The 17,937-nt window shown below is 38.5% G+C and overlaps 1 protein-coding gene across 1 annotated transcript in view; it reads left to right on the top strand.

Annotated features, from left to right (window-relative positions):
* The window catches only part of si:dkey-22o22.2 (neural-cadherin), a 185,274-nt gene that overhangs the window by 126,935 nt on the left and 40,402 nt on the right, over positions 1-17,937 (top strand). Inside the window, exon 16 of the mRNA XM_047361368.1 lies at positions 790-933. Within this exon, the coding sequence (XP_047217324.1) occupies positions 790-933 (144 nt within the window). The remainder of the gene's footprint in view (positions 1-789; positions 934-17,937) is intronic.

The raw sequence follows: 17,937 nt of genomic DNA, 5'->3' as shown, positions 1-17,937 counted from the left end.
TTCTTTCCCCAGAAAGCATTTTGCTTCTCCGTGTTGGCAGCTGTAAATTTCAGTCTCACTTGAAGGTGTTGATTATGGAGCGAAGGCTTCTTTCCTACTGACACTCTCACAGTCTATGGTGATGTCAAAGTAGCTTCACTGAAGCATTTTAATTTCACAGGACAAGTAACTTTCAATGACTTTTACTGAAAAGCAGATTTACAGAGCCCTACAAAAATCAGGCTTTTTTGTCAGTTTCATTAAATATTGGATATTTAGTTAGTTATAATTAAGATATAAAAAAATTATTTGTGCGGCCTGCGAGTATTTTCAACTTTATGATTTTGGCATGAAAAGTTTGATGATAAATTTGGACGACACTGCTCTAAGATCGACTTTATGTCAGGCAATTAAAAACGTATCTTTTTAGAATAGTCTGCTGAACTTTATGGATGTACTTATAGTTATTGTTTCATAAAAATGTTTTTTATTATTTTCTTCTTTAAAAAACTATATAAATAAAGTTTTACTTATTAACTTACTCTTTACATCACACAGGATTATAACCTTTTACTTTCTCATCTATAAAACACTGATTTTAGCAAGGACATTTTGACATTTATGAAGCACTTTTCACAACCTAGATTTTATCTTCCTAAATAAGATTTCCTCGTAGTCCTGTATTTGTTTGAGAAGTGTAGACATTTTCATAATAGATACAGCATCATCCTTAGGATCCCAAATTCAGTGATGATATATAGTGTACACAGACATTCTATTGAGTCTCTTCTCTGTTGGGTCTTCATTCAGACACCGCATACGTCAGGATCTTTGTCACCGATGTCAATGACAACGCTCCAGCGTTTGCCCAGCCAGTGTATGAGGTCAGTGTGGAGGAAGACAAGGAGGTGGGCTTCGTCCTCATCACCGTCACAGCCAACGACGAAGATGAAGGTCAGTCAGCATCTGGCTTTGTTTTTTATTTCTCTCTGGTTGGTTGTTGCGGCTAATTCAACAACTAGGTTTTTATCCCCACTGTTTGCAGCTTTCTCTTCTTGTATAATCTAAAGCCATCTTCTTCTTTACCATGATGCTGTCCTCCCATTCATTTTACACCATGGTTCTTATCTGGTCTTAGCTGCTCTTCTTTTATGTATTATTTGGTTTGTTAACTCCTCCTTATGTTTTTATGTTATTCCATTGTTTTTGTTGAACTTTAACAGCACATTTTTGCCCTTTCATGGTTATTTAATGGGATTTCATTTTATTTTCAGGCCTTCTGAGTGAACTGTGTTTTTCTCCTGTTTACAGTCTTGTGTCAGAATGAAAGCTGTAGATGTGTTTGCTTTCTGGAACCATTGTGACCAACACAAATGATTGCTGGTACCACTGATCCTGTCATCTTGTCCTTCAGGAGTAACACCAAATAGCTTTTGTCCAGTTTAATAAAGCCTTTCCTCCCCTCTCCCATTAAGGGCCTGTTCTGATTCACTGCAGAACATAAACTCCTCTCCTGCTGGGGGACTGTCAGAGCTCTTGGCTCACTTCAAAATATCTAAACACAGACACACAATTGTTGCAAAAGAGAACGTGTTCTTATACAGCATAACTTATGATTGTGATAACATGTCACTTGCATGTATTCTACGTTTTCGAATATATACGATCTGAATAATGTGTTGCAATATGAGGCAGCAGTAAAATGCAAATATCTGAATGTAATAACTCAGCTATATTTCTACTGTATTTTAACCTGGCTCACTTGGTGAATTATTTAACTTAAAGTGCTGCCAAAAATGACACAAATGAAACTGACTAACCCAGCTGCTTTCTCTGATGAACTGGGAGGTGAAAAGTTGACTTACCGGTGGCTAATTAGGCCTGAGAGAATGATTGTGGTGGGTGTCTGACTATAAATATTGCAGATTGGCTTTGGGACTATTGTTGTGTACATATTGTTTCCTTCTGGTCAATAACAGGAAGATGCATTAGCCATTTTTGTCCTTGTTTTTGGTGGAGTTGCAATTTTTTTATTAAACGTATGTGCATAAAACTAAGCTTAAAGTGCTAACGTTGTCTTAGTGCTTTAAATTAGCTGAAGAAAATCTGCTTCCCTATATCTTGCCACTGTTTTCTCCTCCTCTACATCCTCGCTTCCTTTCCTTGTTTTCCTTTCCGTTCCTCCTCCGCTCATTTCCTCTCACTTCTTCTCTAGCTGTCGCAGCTCGTTAGTGAGTGCTGCTGCTCCCTTGAGGTCGACAGTTTTGATGTTTGTCTCGTTGTTTATGTTTGTCCCTCATTCCTTTTCCTCCTCCGCTCTAAACCAATAAGCAGCAGGAGGAAAAAAGGACAAAAATATCAGAAAACAGAAACACAGCCTCTCTTTCTCTTCCCTACGATCTTTTTTTCACAGATGTTTTTGGGTTTTGGTTTCAGCCTCTGAGATTTAGTAAGCGGAGGAAAGATGAGGAACGTCCCATAACAGATTTTCTTTTTATAATATTTTACATTTGTTTTTTTTTTTGTTGACTACTATCCATATATACATAATGTGGCTTGCCCTCCTTTTACTCGTCTCCAAATTTGTGCCTCTGAGTTTAATAATAAAATGTTTTTCACTAACTCATTAGATTTAAACAGTATAATGCATTAAGACATTAACAGTACTCAGGAATACACCTTTTTAGGATAATAAACAGATGTGTCTAAAATACATTGTTTGTCTTTAATCACCATTTATTTAGTTCAGTGGAGTTCAGCTTTTATTATAAAGTACTTTTTAACAAATAAAACTGATGAACAAAGCCAAATCAAGACATGAAAACACATTATTATAAAACAGGTTAAATGAGAATAATTTAGGAATAAAATGCTCATAAGATGTAAGATTCATTTGCAAACTGAGTAAATAAAAAATATTATATTAAACAATTAAAACTGAAGGAAAAATAAGATAGTAGGGTTTAAACACCAGATAACAATAAAATATACAATAAAAATAAATAAATAGGCAAGTTGTGACATTTCAGAACAAACTAAATCCGATGACTTTTTAACACGGACAATAGAAATGGAGACGCAGTTATGAGTTGTCTTTCTTTTCTTTTTATTGCTGTTTTCCACAGATGCACACATACCCTCCTCCTTACTCCACTGAGTGAGACAGAACAGGCGGAGGAGCGCAGCAGAGTATGCCTGTTGTGCTTATTAAATATGTAAATACTGCAGGACGTCATTTGAGTTTTTCACACTGCCCGAGTTCCTATGCAGCAGTCTAAAGGAGACTGTGGGGTCCGCTTCATTTGATACGACTGGCTAGAGACTCAAAAAGGCAAAAATAACCATACTCTTCTAACAACACTTTAAAATCTAGTCCACACATGTCAAATGAAATTATCATCAATATTTTATCATAATTTAACCTCAGATATCGGACCGATTATATATATATATTGGTAGAATATTTATTGAAGCATTCTGATCCAGGTCATTCATCCCTGTGAGTATTTCCTGGATGAAATTAGTTATCCCAGGCTGGATTTTTTTAAAATAAGGCTGACAATGCTACTAAAGCAGAAATGGGATCCGCCTGTGAAGCATTCTGGAACAACTGAAGAACTTAAAGGGAACGATCAGGACCGATCCACAGATGTTGAGTCTACAGTTTGCAAGCATGCACTACTGGTCTTGTAAGATGCACCTGGTTTTTAAAATGTGGTGCAGGTGAAGGAAGGGCTACTTTAACATAGGAATTAAAAATATGGGTCAAAAATGAGGCCAGTGTTCCTGACCGCGACGTTCAAGGCCAATGTAAAACTGTCAGTTGTGATTGTTCGGCTTCAGTTCTTAGCTATGGTTCCTTTTCAAAGAACAGTTTTACTTAAGTCCATAAATTACTCTACTGATAGTTGGTAATTATTTATCCAACATTTGTAATTAAAGTTTTAGAACAGATTACTGACCTTTTAGGTTTAACCTAGCATTTGGCCAGTGAAGCAGTTTAATTTACCAATAAAATGATTAGAAAAGCATGTTATTTCCTATGGATAAGTGAGAGAGATTCGAAAACAAGTTAAATCCCAAACAGATACTTCTGTCTGACACTCCCAATGCTGACTCAGCTGGGATAAGATTTAAGGTTTGAGTTAATCCTAGTAAGACCACGGTGTATCCACCAGTTAGGGGGTTCTCAGGGGATGTTTGAGCTAAGATGGCTGTTTCTGCTGATCTTGGTCTGTGTCCTCCCAAGGGGTGTAAGCAGTGTAGAGGCAATGGATGTTTAATTACCACATGCAATCACTGGTGTGACAAAAACTACAGGGATAAAGGATCAGGGGTTGTGAGAGAATCAAATGGAGTTTACTGTTTTAGCTTCATTTTAATCCCACGCTCATGATGCTTCTGAAGTTAGCAGATATAAAGCTTGCCAGTATATATAAATAAGAAAACAAATAATGTTTAAATACAATGCTACTTTAGGTTCAACTATCAGTCACTCAAATTAAAAGCTGGAGCTTGGTTTTGACAGAAATAAGTCGTCATACAGTCTGCAGAAATGTTTATTGTTTTTGAGTTTTTCCATTACTGAGATAAATCTAAGAGCTATAGTCTGGATTTTTAACTCATATTTATACAAGTAAAAATGAATGCATCCTGTCTAAAACAGAATTGACTAGTCTTTGCACAACGTCTCACTGCTCTAATACATGTTTATTAGGCAGTTATTCCACATGTTGAATGTTTTTATGGGAAATTAACATAATATAATCAAAACTGTGCAGTCAGCAAAACCTTAGTTATGTATTTGTTTGGTGGCTACATTGCTTTTATGTTAGAAAAGAGGATAAAGAAGAGGGGTATAATAAATAAATAAATAAATAAATACATTTTAACATGGTTTATTTGAGGTATGTATTTTCTTGGTATGGAGTGTCAAGGCTTGTATGCGGTCTTGAGCTGAATTGAATTTGGGGCCATTATTTCTGTTGAGACCATCAGCATCACTAATGAAAAGCAAACAGAGATAATTGGTTATTATTTAATGAGCTGTGAATGTGGACAAAAGTAGCTCAAACACAAACAATAAACTGAACTTGTAGCATCACATTGTAACTATGGTAGCAATCAAACAATGAAGATTGTTCTTGCACTTTTACAAAGTAAACCACCACATTTCTTTAAATCTTACAGGATCCCACAAAAGTAAGTATACCCCTCACATCTTTGGACATATTTTATTGTATCTTTTCATGGGACAACACTGAAGAGATAACACTTTGATACAATGTAAAGTAGTCAGTCTACAGCTTGTAGAACGGTGTAAATTTGCTTTCCCCTCAAAATAACTAAACGCACAGTCATTAATGTCTAAACCGCTGGCAACAAAAGTGAGTACACCCCTAATGGAACAAATTCTGCCCAAAGTGTCAATATATTGTTTGGCCACCATTATTTCTAACACTGCCTTAACTCTGTTGGACATGGAGTTCACTAGAGCTTCAAAGGTTGCCCCTGGAGTTCTCTTCCACTCCTCCATGACGAAGTTACGGAGCTGGTGGGTATTAAAGACATATGCTCCTCCACCTTTCATTTGAGGATGCCCCACAGATGCTCAATTGGCTTTCAGTCAGGAGACATGCTTGGGCGGTCCAGCACCTTTACCCTCAGTGTCTTTAGCAAGGCAGTGGTCATCTTGGAGGTGTGTTCGGGGTCGTTATCATGCATGAATACTGCAGTGCGGTGCAATTTCTGAAGCGAGGGGATCTTTAGTAACAGTACGTGTTGACATTCATGGTTTCCTCAGTGAACTATAGCGGCAAGCACTCATGAAGCCCCAAACCGTGGCACTCCCACCACCATGCTTGACTGTAGGCAAGACACAGTTGTCTTTGTACTCCTCGCTGGTTGCTGCCACACATGCTTGACATCATGTGTACCAAATACGTTTATCTTGGTCTCATGAGACCACAGGGAGTGGTTCCAGTAATCCATGTCCTTATTCTGCTTTAGAAGAGGCTTCCTTCTGGGATGACAGCATGCAGACCAAATTGAGTGCAGTGAGTGGTGTATGGTCTTAGCGCTGACAGGCTGACCCCCACTCCACCTTCCAGCTCCTAAAGCAATACTGGCAGTACTCATACGTCAGTTTCAAAGACAACCTCTGGATATGACGCTGAGCACCATTAGACAAGGCAAGTTTATTTGTATAGAACATTTTAGCAACAAGACAATTCAAAGTTCTTTACATGATGAAAAAACTACATTGCAGTGGCATGATAATGGAAAGTAAAGAAAAGTGAAGAAAAGTTGGACTACAGAGTAAAGTTAATGATGTTTCAGTTAGTTTAAGTAGAACAGTCAAAGGCAACTGTAAATGGGATTTTAACCATGATTTTAAACAACTCAGTTAATCAGCATTTTTGCAATTTTCACTGTTCTACAAGCTGTATACTGACTACATTGCATTGTGCCAAAATGTCATCTCTTCAGTGTTATCCCATGAAAAGATATAATGAAATATTTACAAAAAATGTGAGGGGTGTACTCACTTTTCTGAAATAATGTAGATTCAAATTTTAAACAATGTAAATGTACATTACCGTAAAAAAATGTTAAGTCAAATTTATTATATATATACAGGTCCTTCTCAAAATATTAGCATATTGTGATAAAGTTCATTATTTTCCATAATGTCATGATGAAAATTTAACATTCATATATTTTAGATTCATTGCACACTAACTGAAATATTTCAGGTCTTTTATTGTCTTAATACGGATGATTTTGGCATACAGCTCATGAAAACCCAAAATTCCTATCTCACAAAATCAGCATATCATTAAAAGGGTCTCTAAACGAGCTATGAACCTAATCATCTGAATCAACGAGTTAACTCTAAACACCTGCAAAAGATTCCTGAGGCCTTTAAAACTCCCAGCCTGGTTCATCACTCAAAACCCCAATCATGGGTAAGACTGCCGACCTGACTGCTGTCCAGAAGGCCACTATTGACACCCTCAAGCAAGAGGGTAAGACACAGAAAGACATTTCTGAACGAATAGGCTGTTCCCAGAGTGCTGTATCAAGGCACCTCAGTGGGAAGTCTGTGGGAAGGAAAAAGTGTGGCAGAAAACGCTACACAACGAGAAGAGGTGACCGGACCCTGAGGAAGATTGTGGAGAAGGGCCGATTCCAGACCTTGGGGGACCTGCGGAAGCAGTGGACTGAGTCTGGAGTAGAAACATCCAGAGCCACCGTGCACAGGCGTGTGCAGGAAATGGGCTACAGGTGCCACATTCCCCAGGTCAAGCCACTTTTGAACCAGAAACAGCGGCAGAAGCGCCTGACCTGGGCTACAGAGAAGCAGCACTGGACTGTTGCTCAGTGGTCCAAAGTACTTTTTTCGGATGAAAGCAAATTCTGCATGTCATTCGGAAATCAAGGTGCCAGAGTCTGGAGGAAGACTGGGGAGAAGGAAATGCCAAAATGCCAGAAGTCCAGTGTCAAGTACCCACAGTCAGTGATGGTCTGGGGTGCCGTGTCAGCTGCTGGTGTTGGTCCACTGTGTTTTATCAAGGGCAGGGTCAATGCAGCTAGCTATCAGGAGATTTTGGAGCACTTCATGCTTCCATCTGCTGAAAAGCTTTATGGAGATGAAGATTTCATTTTTCAGCACGACCTGGCACCTGCTCACAGTGCCAAAACCACTGGTAAATGGTTTACTGACCATGGTATCACTGTGCTCAATTGGCCTGCCAACTCTCCTGACCTGAACCCCATAGAGAATCTGTGGGATATTGTGAAGAGAACGTTGAGAGACTCAAGACCCAACACTCTGGATGAGATAAAGGCCGCTATCGAAGCATCCCGGGCCTCCATAAGACCTCAGCAGTGCCACAGGCTGATTGCCTCCATGCCACGCCGCATTCAAGCAGTCATTTCTGCAAAAGGATTCCTGACCAAGTATTGAGTGCATAACTGTACATGATTATTTGAAGGTTGACGTTTTTTGTATTAAAAACACTTTTCTTTTATTGGTCGGATGAAATATGCTAATTGTGTGAGATAGGAATTTTGGGTTTTCATGAGCTGTATGCCAAAATCATCCGTATTAAAGACAATAAAAGACCTGAAATATTTCAGTTAGTGTGCAATGAATCTAAAATATATGAATGTTAAATTTTCATCATGACATTATGGAAAATAATGAACTTTATCACAATATGCTAATATTTTGAGAAGGACCTGTATTTTCAATTTTCTGGTCTGACAGCGAATGGGGTGAAGAGAGGCGGGAGACATGCGGCAAACGTTAACGGGCCCGGAGTCGAACCAGGAGTTGACATACATGGGTTTCCTCCTCCGCCACCACCGTGTCCGTCAAATCAAATTTTATGGAGTCAGAATCAGCTTTATTGCCAAGTTCGTACATACAAACAAGGAATTTGACTCCAGTACACTTTGCTCTCTGGGTTTTCTTTTTTTTTTTTTTTTATGCGTTATAAGATATATTTATGCATATATCATTATGTCCTTAAAAACATATATACAATATACATATATACAAAGGTGTATTTGCAACTTCAGTATGAGGTTGTTTTGTACTCTATTAAATGTTCATCAGAGAAACAGCCTGGGAGAAGAAACTGTCTCTGTAGCGCCACCTGAAGGTAAAACTCTGAACAGTTTATGTGCAGGGTGTGTGGGGTCTGCAGAGATTTTAGCAGCTCTTTTCCTGACCCTAGACCTGTAGAAGTCCTGGATGGAGGGAAGGTCAGCTCTGATTATTCTCTCTGCATTCCTGATTATTCGTTGCAGTCTGGACCTGTTCTGTTTTGTGGATGAGCCAAACCACACTGAGATGGATGAAGACAGGACAGACTGAATGATGGCAGTGTAGAAGATGACCAACAGCTCCTGTGGAAGGTTGAATTCTTGAGTTGCCTCAGGAAGTACGGTCTCTGCTGGGCCTTCTTCCAAACAGTGTCTATGTGTGAAGACCATTTCAGGTCCTCAGAAATGGTGGTTCCTAGGAACCTGAAGTGGTCCACGGCCGATACAGTGTTGTTGAGGATGGTGAGGGGGGTGTATGGGGGTGGTGTTCTCCGAAGGTCCACCACCATTTCCACAGTCTTGAGTGGGTTCAGTTCAAGGTAGTTCTGACCGCACCAGTGTACCAGCCGATCCACCTGCTGTCTGTATGCAGACTCATCACCGTCCTGGATCAGTCCAATGACAGTGGTGTCATGTGCAAACTTCAGGAGTTTCACGGATGAGTCCGTTGAGGTGCAGTCATTTGTGTACAGAGAGAAGAGAAGTGGGGATAGAACACACCCCTGGGGGGCACCAGTACTTATTGATTTGGATCGGGAGAAGATGCTCCCCAGTCTCACCTGCTGCTGTCGGTCCGTCAGGAAGCTGTTGATCCATTGACAAGTGGAGGCTGGGACGTTGAGCTGGGTGAGCTTCTGGTGGAGGATGTCTGGTATGATGGTGTTGAAGGCCGAGCTGAAGTCTACAAACAGGATCCTGGCGTACGTCCCTGGGTGGTCGAGGTGTTGCAGGATGAAGTGTAGACCTAAGTTAACAGCATCATCTGCAGACCTGTTTGCTCGGTAAGCAAATTGCGGAGGGTCCAGCTGGGGGCCTGTGATGTCTTTCAGGTGCTTCAACACCAGCCGGTCAAAGGATTTCATGACCACAGACGTCAGGGCTACAGGCCTGTAGTCATTTAATCCTAGGATGGTGGGTTTCCTGGGCACTGGGATGATGGTGGATCGTCACTGCTGTGTTTCCTATGCTTTACTTTAGATGTAACATTTAGTTGGACAAAGAGCTGCCTTGCAATAAGTATTCACACCCCTTAAACTTTTTCACATTCACTTGAGGTGCAATCATAAACTTCAGATGATTTTATAGGGATTTTTAGGTGATAAAAAACACAGCAGTGCACAATCACTATGTAGAAAGAATACGATACATGGTTTTAAAAAATTTTACAAATAAAAAAAACCTGATTTGCATTTGTATTCAGCCTTTTTTACTTGATGAAATACAGTGCAACAAAGTGACTTAATAAGTCCGCTAAATAGTAAGAATAGTGTAACTGTGTATAACTTTTTCAGGACAGTATTGTGGAATGTGATGCTTTGTGTTGCTCTGTAACATAAAATGCTAATAAAATACAGGGAGGTTTGCAGTTGTAATGTAACAAAACATTCAGTGCTATGAATAGTTTCTCAAGCACAGTTGGTGGGCCTTAAACTACAGGATGAAATTTGTTTTTTGTGTGCCTATTGTGATTAAATTCAAGGTTAACTTACTGGTGAGCCAATTTGCTTCTTCGCTCGAGGCATTTCCCATTCACACTTGCTGATTCTGATGTAAATGCTAGATGCATGTTTTCCTGAAGGTCATACAGGATGAAGGCTCAAACTCCTGAAAGAGTTAAAGCTGCACACTGAGACTTCATGAGCTATAAAATGTACTGAAGGTTTTATCCTCCAGCTGTACTGTCACCTTGGCTTCTTCAGTGTGTGTGTGTGTGTGTGTGTGTGCTGTACATTATGAGCACAGTTTGTTAAAGCTGACAGGTGTTGAAGGACCAGTGACCTTTCAGCCCTGGTATAAACTAGGTACAACAAACGCAGGAGAGATACACACACTGACACCTCAGATCAAACTCCAGTATTTGTTTCAGCTTGATCTAGTGTTTGTTGGAATTAGCAGAGGTGAGGTGAAGAGGATGTAAGGGGTGGGTTTAGATTACCCCTCTTGACCTCCCCCTCCCCATAAAGCTGATTAGATGCAGCAGCTTTCGTCGCCCGTCGAGTTTTTTGGCTCCATTTGGTCCTCCTAGTGGAAAATGTGCCGATCTAGGAGTGTCGGGTAATGAGATCAAGAGGCTTTTTATCAGTTCTGCTGAGTTCAGTGTTTCAGTTAAATGTCGCCTCAGGGTTTAGTAAACATGAACAAACATCTACCGCAGCACTGAGGTGGAGTGATAATAAGGGACGTTTGGGTGGAAGTAGCTGGTCGTGTCATGACCAGACGTCATGTCAGTGTGCAAGCATCGTCGATGAAGAGTTTAGAAGAGACTCCATCTGCCTCACAAAAATCTAAGTATTTTTATTCCTAAAACAAAGCATCTGAAATAAATAAAACTTTAATAAATAACGAAAAGGTCTGCTATCCAATATGACTTTAACACTTGAGTTACTCAACTCCGAGTCAAAGTCGCCCGCAGTTAAGCACGAGTGCGAGTAAATAAGAAACCCTCATCAATGGAAGGCAGATAACACGATTCACCATGGCAATGGGAGGAAACAATAAGCCTCAAAGTGCATATTTCTCATCGATGGAATTAGAAATATTAATGACAGCATATGGAGAATATTGGCACATAATTTACAAAGAAAAGTAATACTTTTGCTGCTGCAAAATACACGTATAACTGCTGGAGCATCAGTGAAATGTGGGTGAGGTGCCCATAAAAATATATATATATATATATATATAGTAAACTAATCATGTGCAAGCAGTCTACTCAGTGTAGACTCATGAAAGATATGTCATGCACAGACCCAGACCACTTGGCTTCCACATTGCTGATTATGTGGCTGCATCACATCTGATCTTCACAGTACAACACTACAATTAGCTGTTATGTCAACTACATTTGTATTGATCAAGTGTGAACAGAACAGAATAGAATAGAAAATCCTTTACTGTCCCACAATGGGTAAATTCAGGTTTGTCAGCAGCAAAGCAAAAGGCAATGAAATACAGGGTCACACATCACTAAAACTATAGAAAAAGTTACCAGACTACAGGCTATAAGAACCAGTCCGGAAAAACAATCAGGCTGCATAGTAAAGGAAAATAAAACCTAGGATAAATTCCATTTAGTTTTGAACATACTGTGTGGTTATCAACAGGGTTACTCAGATTAATTAAATTAGAGGTACAGCATAGTCAGGTGACATTGGTGACAGCTCCAATGTCACCAACCAGTGTACTAATTATGCAATATAATATAAAAGATAAAACAAATAAAACTTAATCTTTTTTTAGTGAAGCAGCAGTGAATGTAACTGTCACCTATGCAGCCAATTATGTCTGGAAAACCAGAAATATATCAAAAGATAATGCTTGATTTTTTAATTTTGACACTGACTAAATTATTGCTTTTACTGATTCTTGTAATTCTGTGGGATTCTTTTATTACTTGCCCAGTTTTTCAGATTGCAAAGCTACTTATAATTATCCATGGGGCTCATGTTGAAAATAAAATATAACTAAACCTAAGCTATTTGTGTCTGATGATAATAAAATAAAACACACCCCATGTGAAAGGTAAGGACACAAACCATTCTGCTAAGGAAGACAATCTGAGTCCACTGACTGTGTGATTCATATCATGGCACCTTTTCTATACTGTAACACTGAGTGCAATGAATGAAACATTGAAAGCTTTTTTAAGCATTGTAAACATTTGACTCTTGGTCTATCAACTCTTTCCATTTCACAAAGTATATGACAATGTTTTTGTGCAAAACTTTGCACCAATTATATTTTAGCTTATGAAAAAAGGCTCACGTGCATAATATTTGCATTTCCCTAATCCAGACTTGTTTAACTCTGGTCCTCGTGACCTAAAGGAGGTCCTGCATGTTTGAAATGTTTCCCTGCCTCCACACACCTGACTTCCATAAATGGCTGCTAAGGAGGTGATGCCACACTCTCGAAACGACTGGCCTGTTGGCGATACTCATTGAGTTTTTGATGAAAGGAGTCTGGTGTAACTGAGGTGTTAAGTCTCCAGGTGCTGCCTTAATTTTTTTGTTTTTGTTTCATGCTATCTGCTGCCAGAGTTTTTAGACACAAAAGACAAACAGGTCTCTCCTCATTTCCGACTGTATTAACGGTGGATCCAAGGGCAAGGTCGGGTTTGTCATATAGTTTCCCCAATAGTGGTTTCAAAACTCTGGAATGACATATCACTCAATGATTCACGCGTCTGTTACTCTTTCATTTTTTTTACTTTAGCTTTTCTTTGCCTTATTAGATGTTTGCAGAAGTTAAAAATAAGTAATTGCAGGGAATATTGTGTGTAAGGGCACTTTGCATGTAGGTAGCTAAAATTACTCCTTGTTTGCCACCTGGGTCACACAGGGTTCAGTATTCCTTTTCAGTTTTAAATTTTAAAACAAAGAAGGTATTTTCATCGCATTACATTTCTGCCCTCTGCTTAAAAAGTCTCTCTAGCAGCCATTTGAGGTAACATCCTCTGCAGTATTTTCTTACACAATTTCAAGATGAAATAAAACTTCCTGAATAGAAGAGTTTAGTTCAACAGTGTCGACCTGCAGTCAGTGCTCAGGGACGAATTTTCCCTCCGGTCCACTGCATGAGAAGCAGAGATCTGACCTTAATCTCAATTTTGGGTCCTCTGCTAGGCTGTGAATTAAATCAACCCTGTCCCCTAGTGTGCATGTGTGTCCTTGCACGTGTGTGGTTGTGTATGTGTTAGGAGGGCAACACCATATGGCCAGGCTGATCATTAGGGAGGCTGCCGGAGGCGAAAAACCACTGTAGCTACTCCACTTACACACATTTACACGCTCTCCCATTTACACACACGCACAGAGTTGCTTGCTCAAATGTCACCACGGATCGTGCTTCAAGGCTATGACGGTGCACTTAAACTTTTCCTCACAGACACAGAAGCACACGAGCTCTCCGATGTCGTTATGAAGCTCTTCCATGTCTCCGCAGATGGTGTTTGTCTCCTAAAGTCTCCTTGGTGCCGGTAAACAGCGAGCAAGCTGGACCCAGACAGACCTGCCTCTGGGCTATGAACATGCATCTGTGTGTGTGTTTACCTCATCCATGTGTGTTGGCATTTTTTCACTTCATCAGGAGGGAAGATGAGAGGCCAATAGAGGAAATGAAAGAAGGGATGGGGAGGAGAATAAATGGGAAAAGAGGAAAAAAATAAAAAAACTGAAAATGGAAAAGAGAGATAAAAGAAAAGACAAGGTGTCAGGGGAGACATTGAGGAAGGAAAGAAGGCATAAGGATTGGAAGAAAGGGAAAAGAGAAGAGATGAGCTTTTAAAAGGAGGACAGAAGAAGCATTAATATAAGAAATGTAAATGTTGAGTGGACAAAAAAGAGTTAAATAAAAGAAGAAAATATGCATGGATAAACAGAGTAAAAGAGCTGGAGGGTAGGCTTGGAAGATAACAAGGGAGCCAAGGTAACAAGCCGAGAAAGTAAGGACAAGTGGGAAGGGTGGAGGAAGTAATGCCAGAACAAGGCGGAGGCTGGGGGGAATGAAACTGGATTTGTTCATCACTCAAAAATGCATCTATCTTTAAAAATAACTATATTTAAAGAAAATAACCACATCAGTTTCATTCTTTTCAATCAAGGAGTTGTAGCCAGTGAACTTGTGATGTACAAAAAAAAAAAAGATCTATCTATCTCATTCATCCCCATCATGTTAACCCCGAGTGCTTCAACTGCAAGCAGCTGAACATCTTTCATTGCTTTTTGAAATGTTTCACTGGTCCTTCGGAGGCTTTCTGATAGCAAGATTCATAAGTGGTGGTTAGAAAAATCACACTTAAAGGGTCACTGAAGCTGTAGTAAAGATGTAGCAAAGAGACGTAAATTTACGTTAAATGTACTCTAAAAAGTAAACTACAATGTGTAATATTTTCCATTCTCCACAATGTTATTTTGTAATATCTCAGTCACATAATGCTATAATTCTTTACTCTTAAACTGTTTTTGTCATATCTAGTACATTAAAATCAACACAAAGATATAAAGTCAGCGCATTAAATAATAAAACAATTCGCATTGTTAAAACTTGCCTTGACCATGATGCCAGTTTTAATAAAACATCTTCAAAACACAAGGCAATAATGCTCATCAAATAAAGCAAGATTGCAGATGTTTCAGTCACACCTAATAACATCTGTATGTTTATTTAAAAATGGTCAGTCTATCCGGACATATCCCAGGTAGATGTGAAGTCAACACCTCAGAAGCATAGGAGGTAGTCCGCCTGAATCAGAAAAAAACTAAGTATGTAGTTTAAAATAGGACATCTAAAATTATTCACGCATTCAAACTTGGGCATTTTAGAGAACCGGCACAAACGGCTCCGCTTCCTTTTCCACAGATTCTCAATTGGATTTAAGTGTAAACTTTAACTAGGCCATTCTAACTTATGAATATGCTTTGATCTAAACCAAGGCTGTCCATAGTGCTGCCCTGGATGGATGTTTTTTTTTTTTGGCCCTGACTGCATTTCAAGAATCATTCAAATGATGCAGATGGAGACTTTATATTTTTAATTAGGGCAAATTTTTTACTGGCAAATCAAAGAAAAATATTAGGTATGTCACAAAGTGTTTTAAATAACCAGGCTTTTTACTTTTTTTTTTATTTCAAAGTAAATAGGACCACATTTATCTGGTGACTTTTAAAAAGCACTTTGGTGCTCCCAAATCTGCTTTTAATTAACTGATTAAACTTGGTTAAATAATGCAAGTATTTTTAAAGAAACAATGACCCAAATCCGGTTATTGCTAAGAATAGATCATTTTTACCAATTTATACCCCAAAAGCATTTGCAAACTGTATAATTTCTTTCAATAAGGTAAACATTCAAAACTATTTGAAGTTGTGGATCTAGAATGATCTACACATCCCTTTCCTACAAAAAATATGACTAATTTATTTGCTTAATTAAAATATTGTATGGTTAATTTATTTTTAAGCAGGTAAAAAAGCAATATAATTTTTGGTGATTTTAGTTTCTAAAAACAGTTATATGTTTTAGAAATTAAAAGTACTTTTGAGTTGACGATTTTGGCCCATGTGACATGTTTCTACACCACTTATTTAAACCATCCCATTTGTATCTCTGCTTGTAGGTTTAGGGTTGTTTTCCCGTTTAAAGGTGACACCTCAGCCACAGTCTCAGGACCTTTGTCTTTTATCGGCCAATGTTCAGCATTTTGTAAGATATCGTGATTGTTCTGATATGTAAGGCTGAGCCGATATTATACTGACATTATCCGTTTTGTTGTCGTTTGTGTATTGATTTATTTGATTTTTTTATGTAGGGTTGGTGTTGGCCATGTGGTATTTGTTTGGTCATGTGACAGTGATGCATCGAGGGATTGTGGGGTGTTTAACTGTAGCAGACAATCAGTGTTAGCTGTGTGGTTGTTTTTCACCGTTTCAAAATGGTAGAAATGTATATATTCAATATATAAAAAAATTGGTAAATATCAGTTATCGGTCATAGCAGAATCTTAATATCAGATAGCGATGTTGGCTTAAATTTTCATATTTGCATACCTAGTTTTGGAGCGACCATTACTAACCTCTGGTTTCAATGTCATAGAAAACGTGGGCAGAGCTACAAACCTGACGCCACTCTACAAGATGGCATTTCCACACTTCCTAACCCCCGTAAAGAGATCGATTAATCTGTCTCTATTTAATTCTGTTTACTTAGCTTGATCTTTTTTAATGCGTGTGTTTCTAGTGGTTTTATATGAGGGGCCATTATTCTGAATTTACTCTCACACACACTACTGAAACACTACATGCTTTTACACACACTATTCAAATGCTCTTACACACTACTGAAATACTCTCACACACTACAGAAATGTTTTCAAATTATTTCAGTAGAAACGGAAGTTATTTCAATAAAAATGGAAGTTATTTCAGTAGAAACAGAAGTTGTTTAAGTAGCAAAGGACAAAGGAAGGACTGTGTCCTTCTAAGGCACCATTTGCGGGCCGATTACGTCGCAGCGATGCAATGAAGGCTGTTCAAATTTGTGGCCCACCCTATCCCATGATTCATTGCGGATCAAAGCAGATTGTTGAAATGGAAGAAGCAATGTCAAAGGAGAGAGAAAAGCTGTGAATAAAGTTGGATATATTACGCTTTCTGTGGAACATAAATACTTTTTACAATGTTTTTAGGCAAGAATGTAGTTGTGTAAACCTGAAATATCTGCTCCATTTACCTAGATATCACATAATTGCAGAGGTGCTGCGAAGTGTTCGGAAATGTCTGCACCCGCTGTGCTAACAACCGGCTTGCCTCACCAGCTATCAGGTGGCCAGGCTGCTGAGGCTCGCTGTACCGGGGGAGAACGCCTGACTCCCGGCACATCGTTCTCTATTCTTTCCCCAATGAGTGGAAGTTAAACACAGATATAATTCAGTCAGATGATATTTAACGGTTAATGTTTGGTCTTTTTATATATTATTATCATTATTATGTATTATTACGATAAGATAAGACTGACTTTATTGATGTTACAATGAAGAAATTAACTTGTTACAGCAGCTCTTAGTAACACACAGGTAGGCTGCAGACAGTTATGAAAAAGGTTCAAAGAATAAGCAAGGTAAATGTGCAAAAACAAGTAATGACAATAAAATGAGAGAAAAAACCACAACCACTAATGTATTATTATTATGCTCTACAAATAAATGTATTTAAACTTTGTTCACAATGTTAAAATGTTTGTGTTTAAGTTGTTAAACGTTTTACCAAAACATTTAATTAAATGGTATGTCATTATCAATATACTTTATTTACAGTGTTATATATATATTTTTATCTATGAACATGAAAAATAAGTAGAATATTTTAAATGGCTGATTTATGCTTCTGTTTTTACCCTATTAAAGCACTTTGTGTCAAACTTGGCTGTATAAGAGTGAGTGTGCGAGCGAGTGAGCGAATGAGCAGTTCTGTCCATAGGACTGGTCCAATTCTACCAAACTATTGTGAGAAACATTTGTCCCAAATTTAACTGTTTAAAAGGCATTTTTACTAAAGGAAATGTATTTGAACTTCTGAAACTGAAAAAACTTAAATAAAAAAACTCAACTCTAAATATCTCTCTTGCTTA

Source organism: Girardinichthys multiradiatus, chromosome 3, assembly GCF_021462225.1.
Source record: "Girardinichthys multiradiatus isolate DD_20200921_A chromosome 3, DD_fGirMul_XY1, whole genome shotgun sequence".
Classification (NCBI taxonomy): domain Eukaryota; kingdom Metazoa; phylum Chordata; class Actinopteri; order Cyprinodontiformes; family Goodeidae; genus Girardinichthys; species Girardinichthys multiradiatus.
The sequence above is the reverse complement of the archived record's forward strand: the minus strand, read 5'-3'. Positions and strand labels throughout refer to the sequence as shown.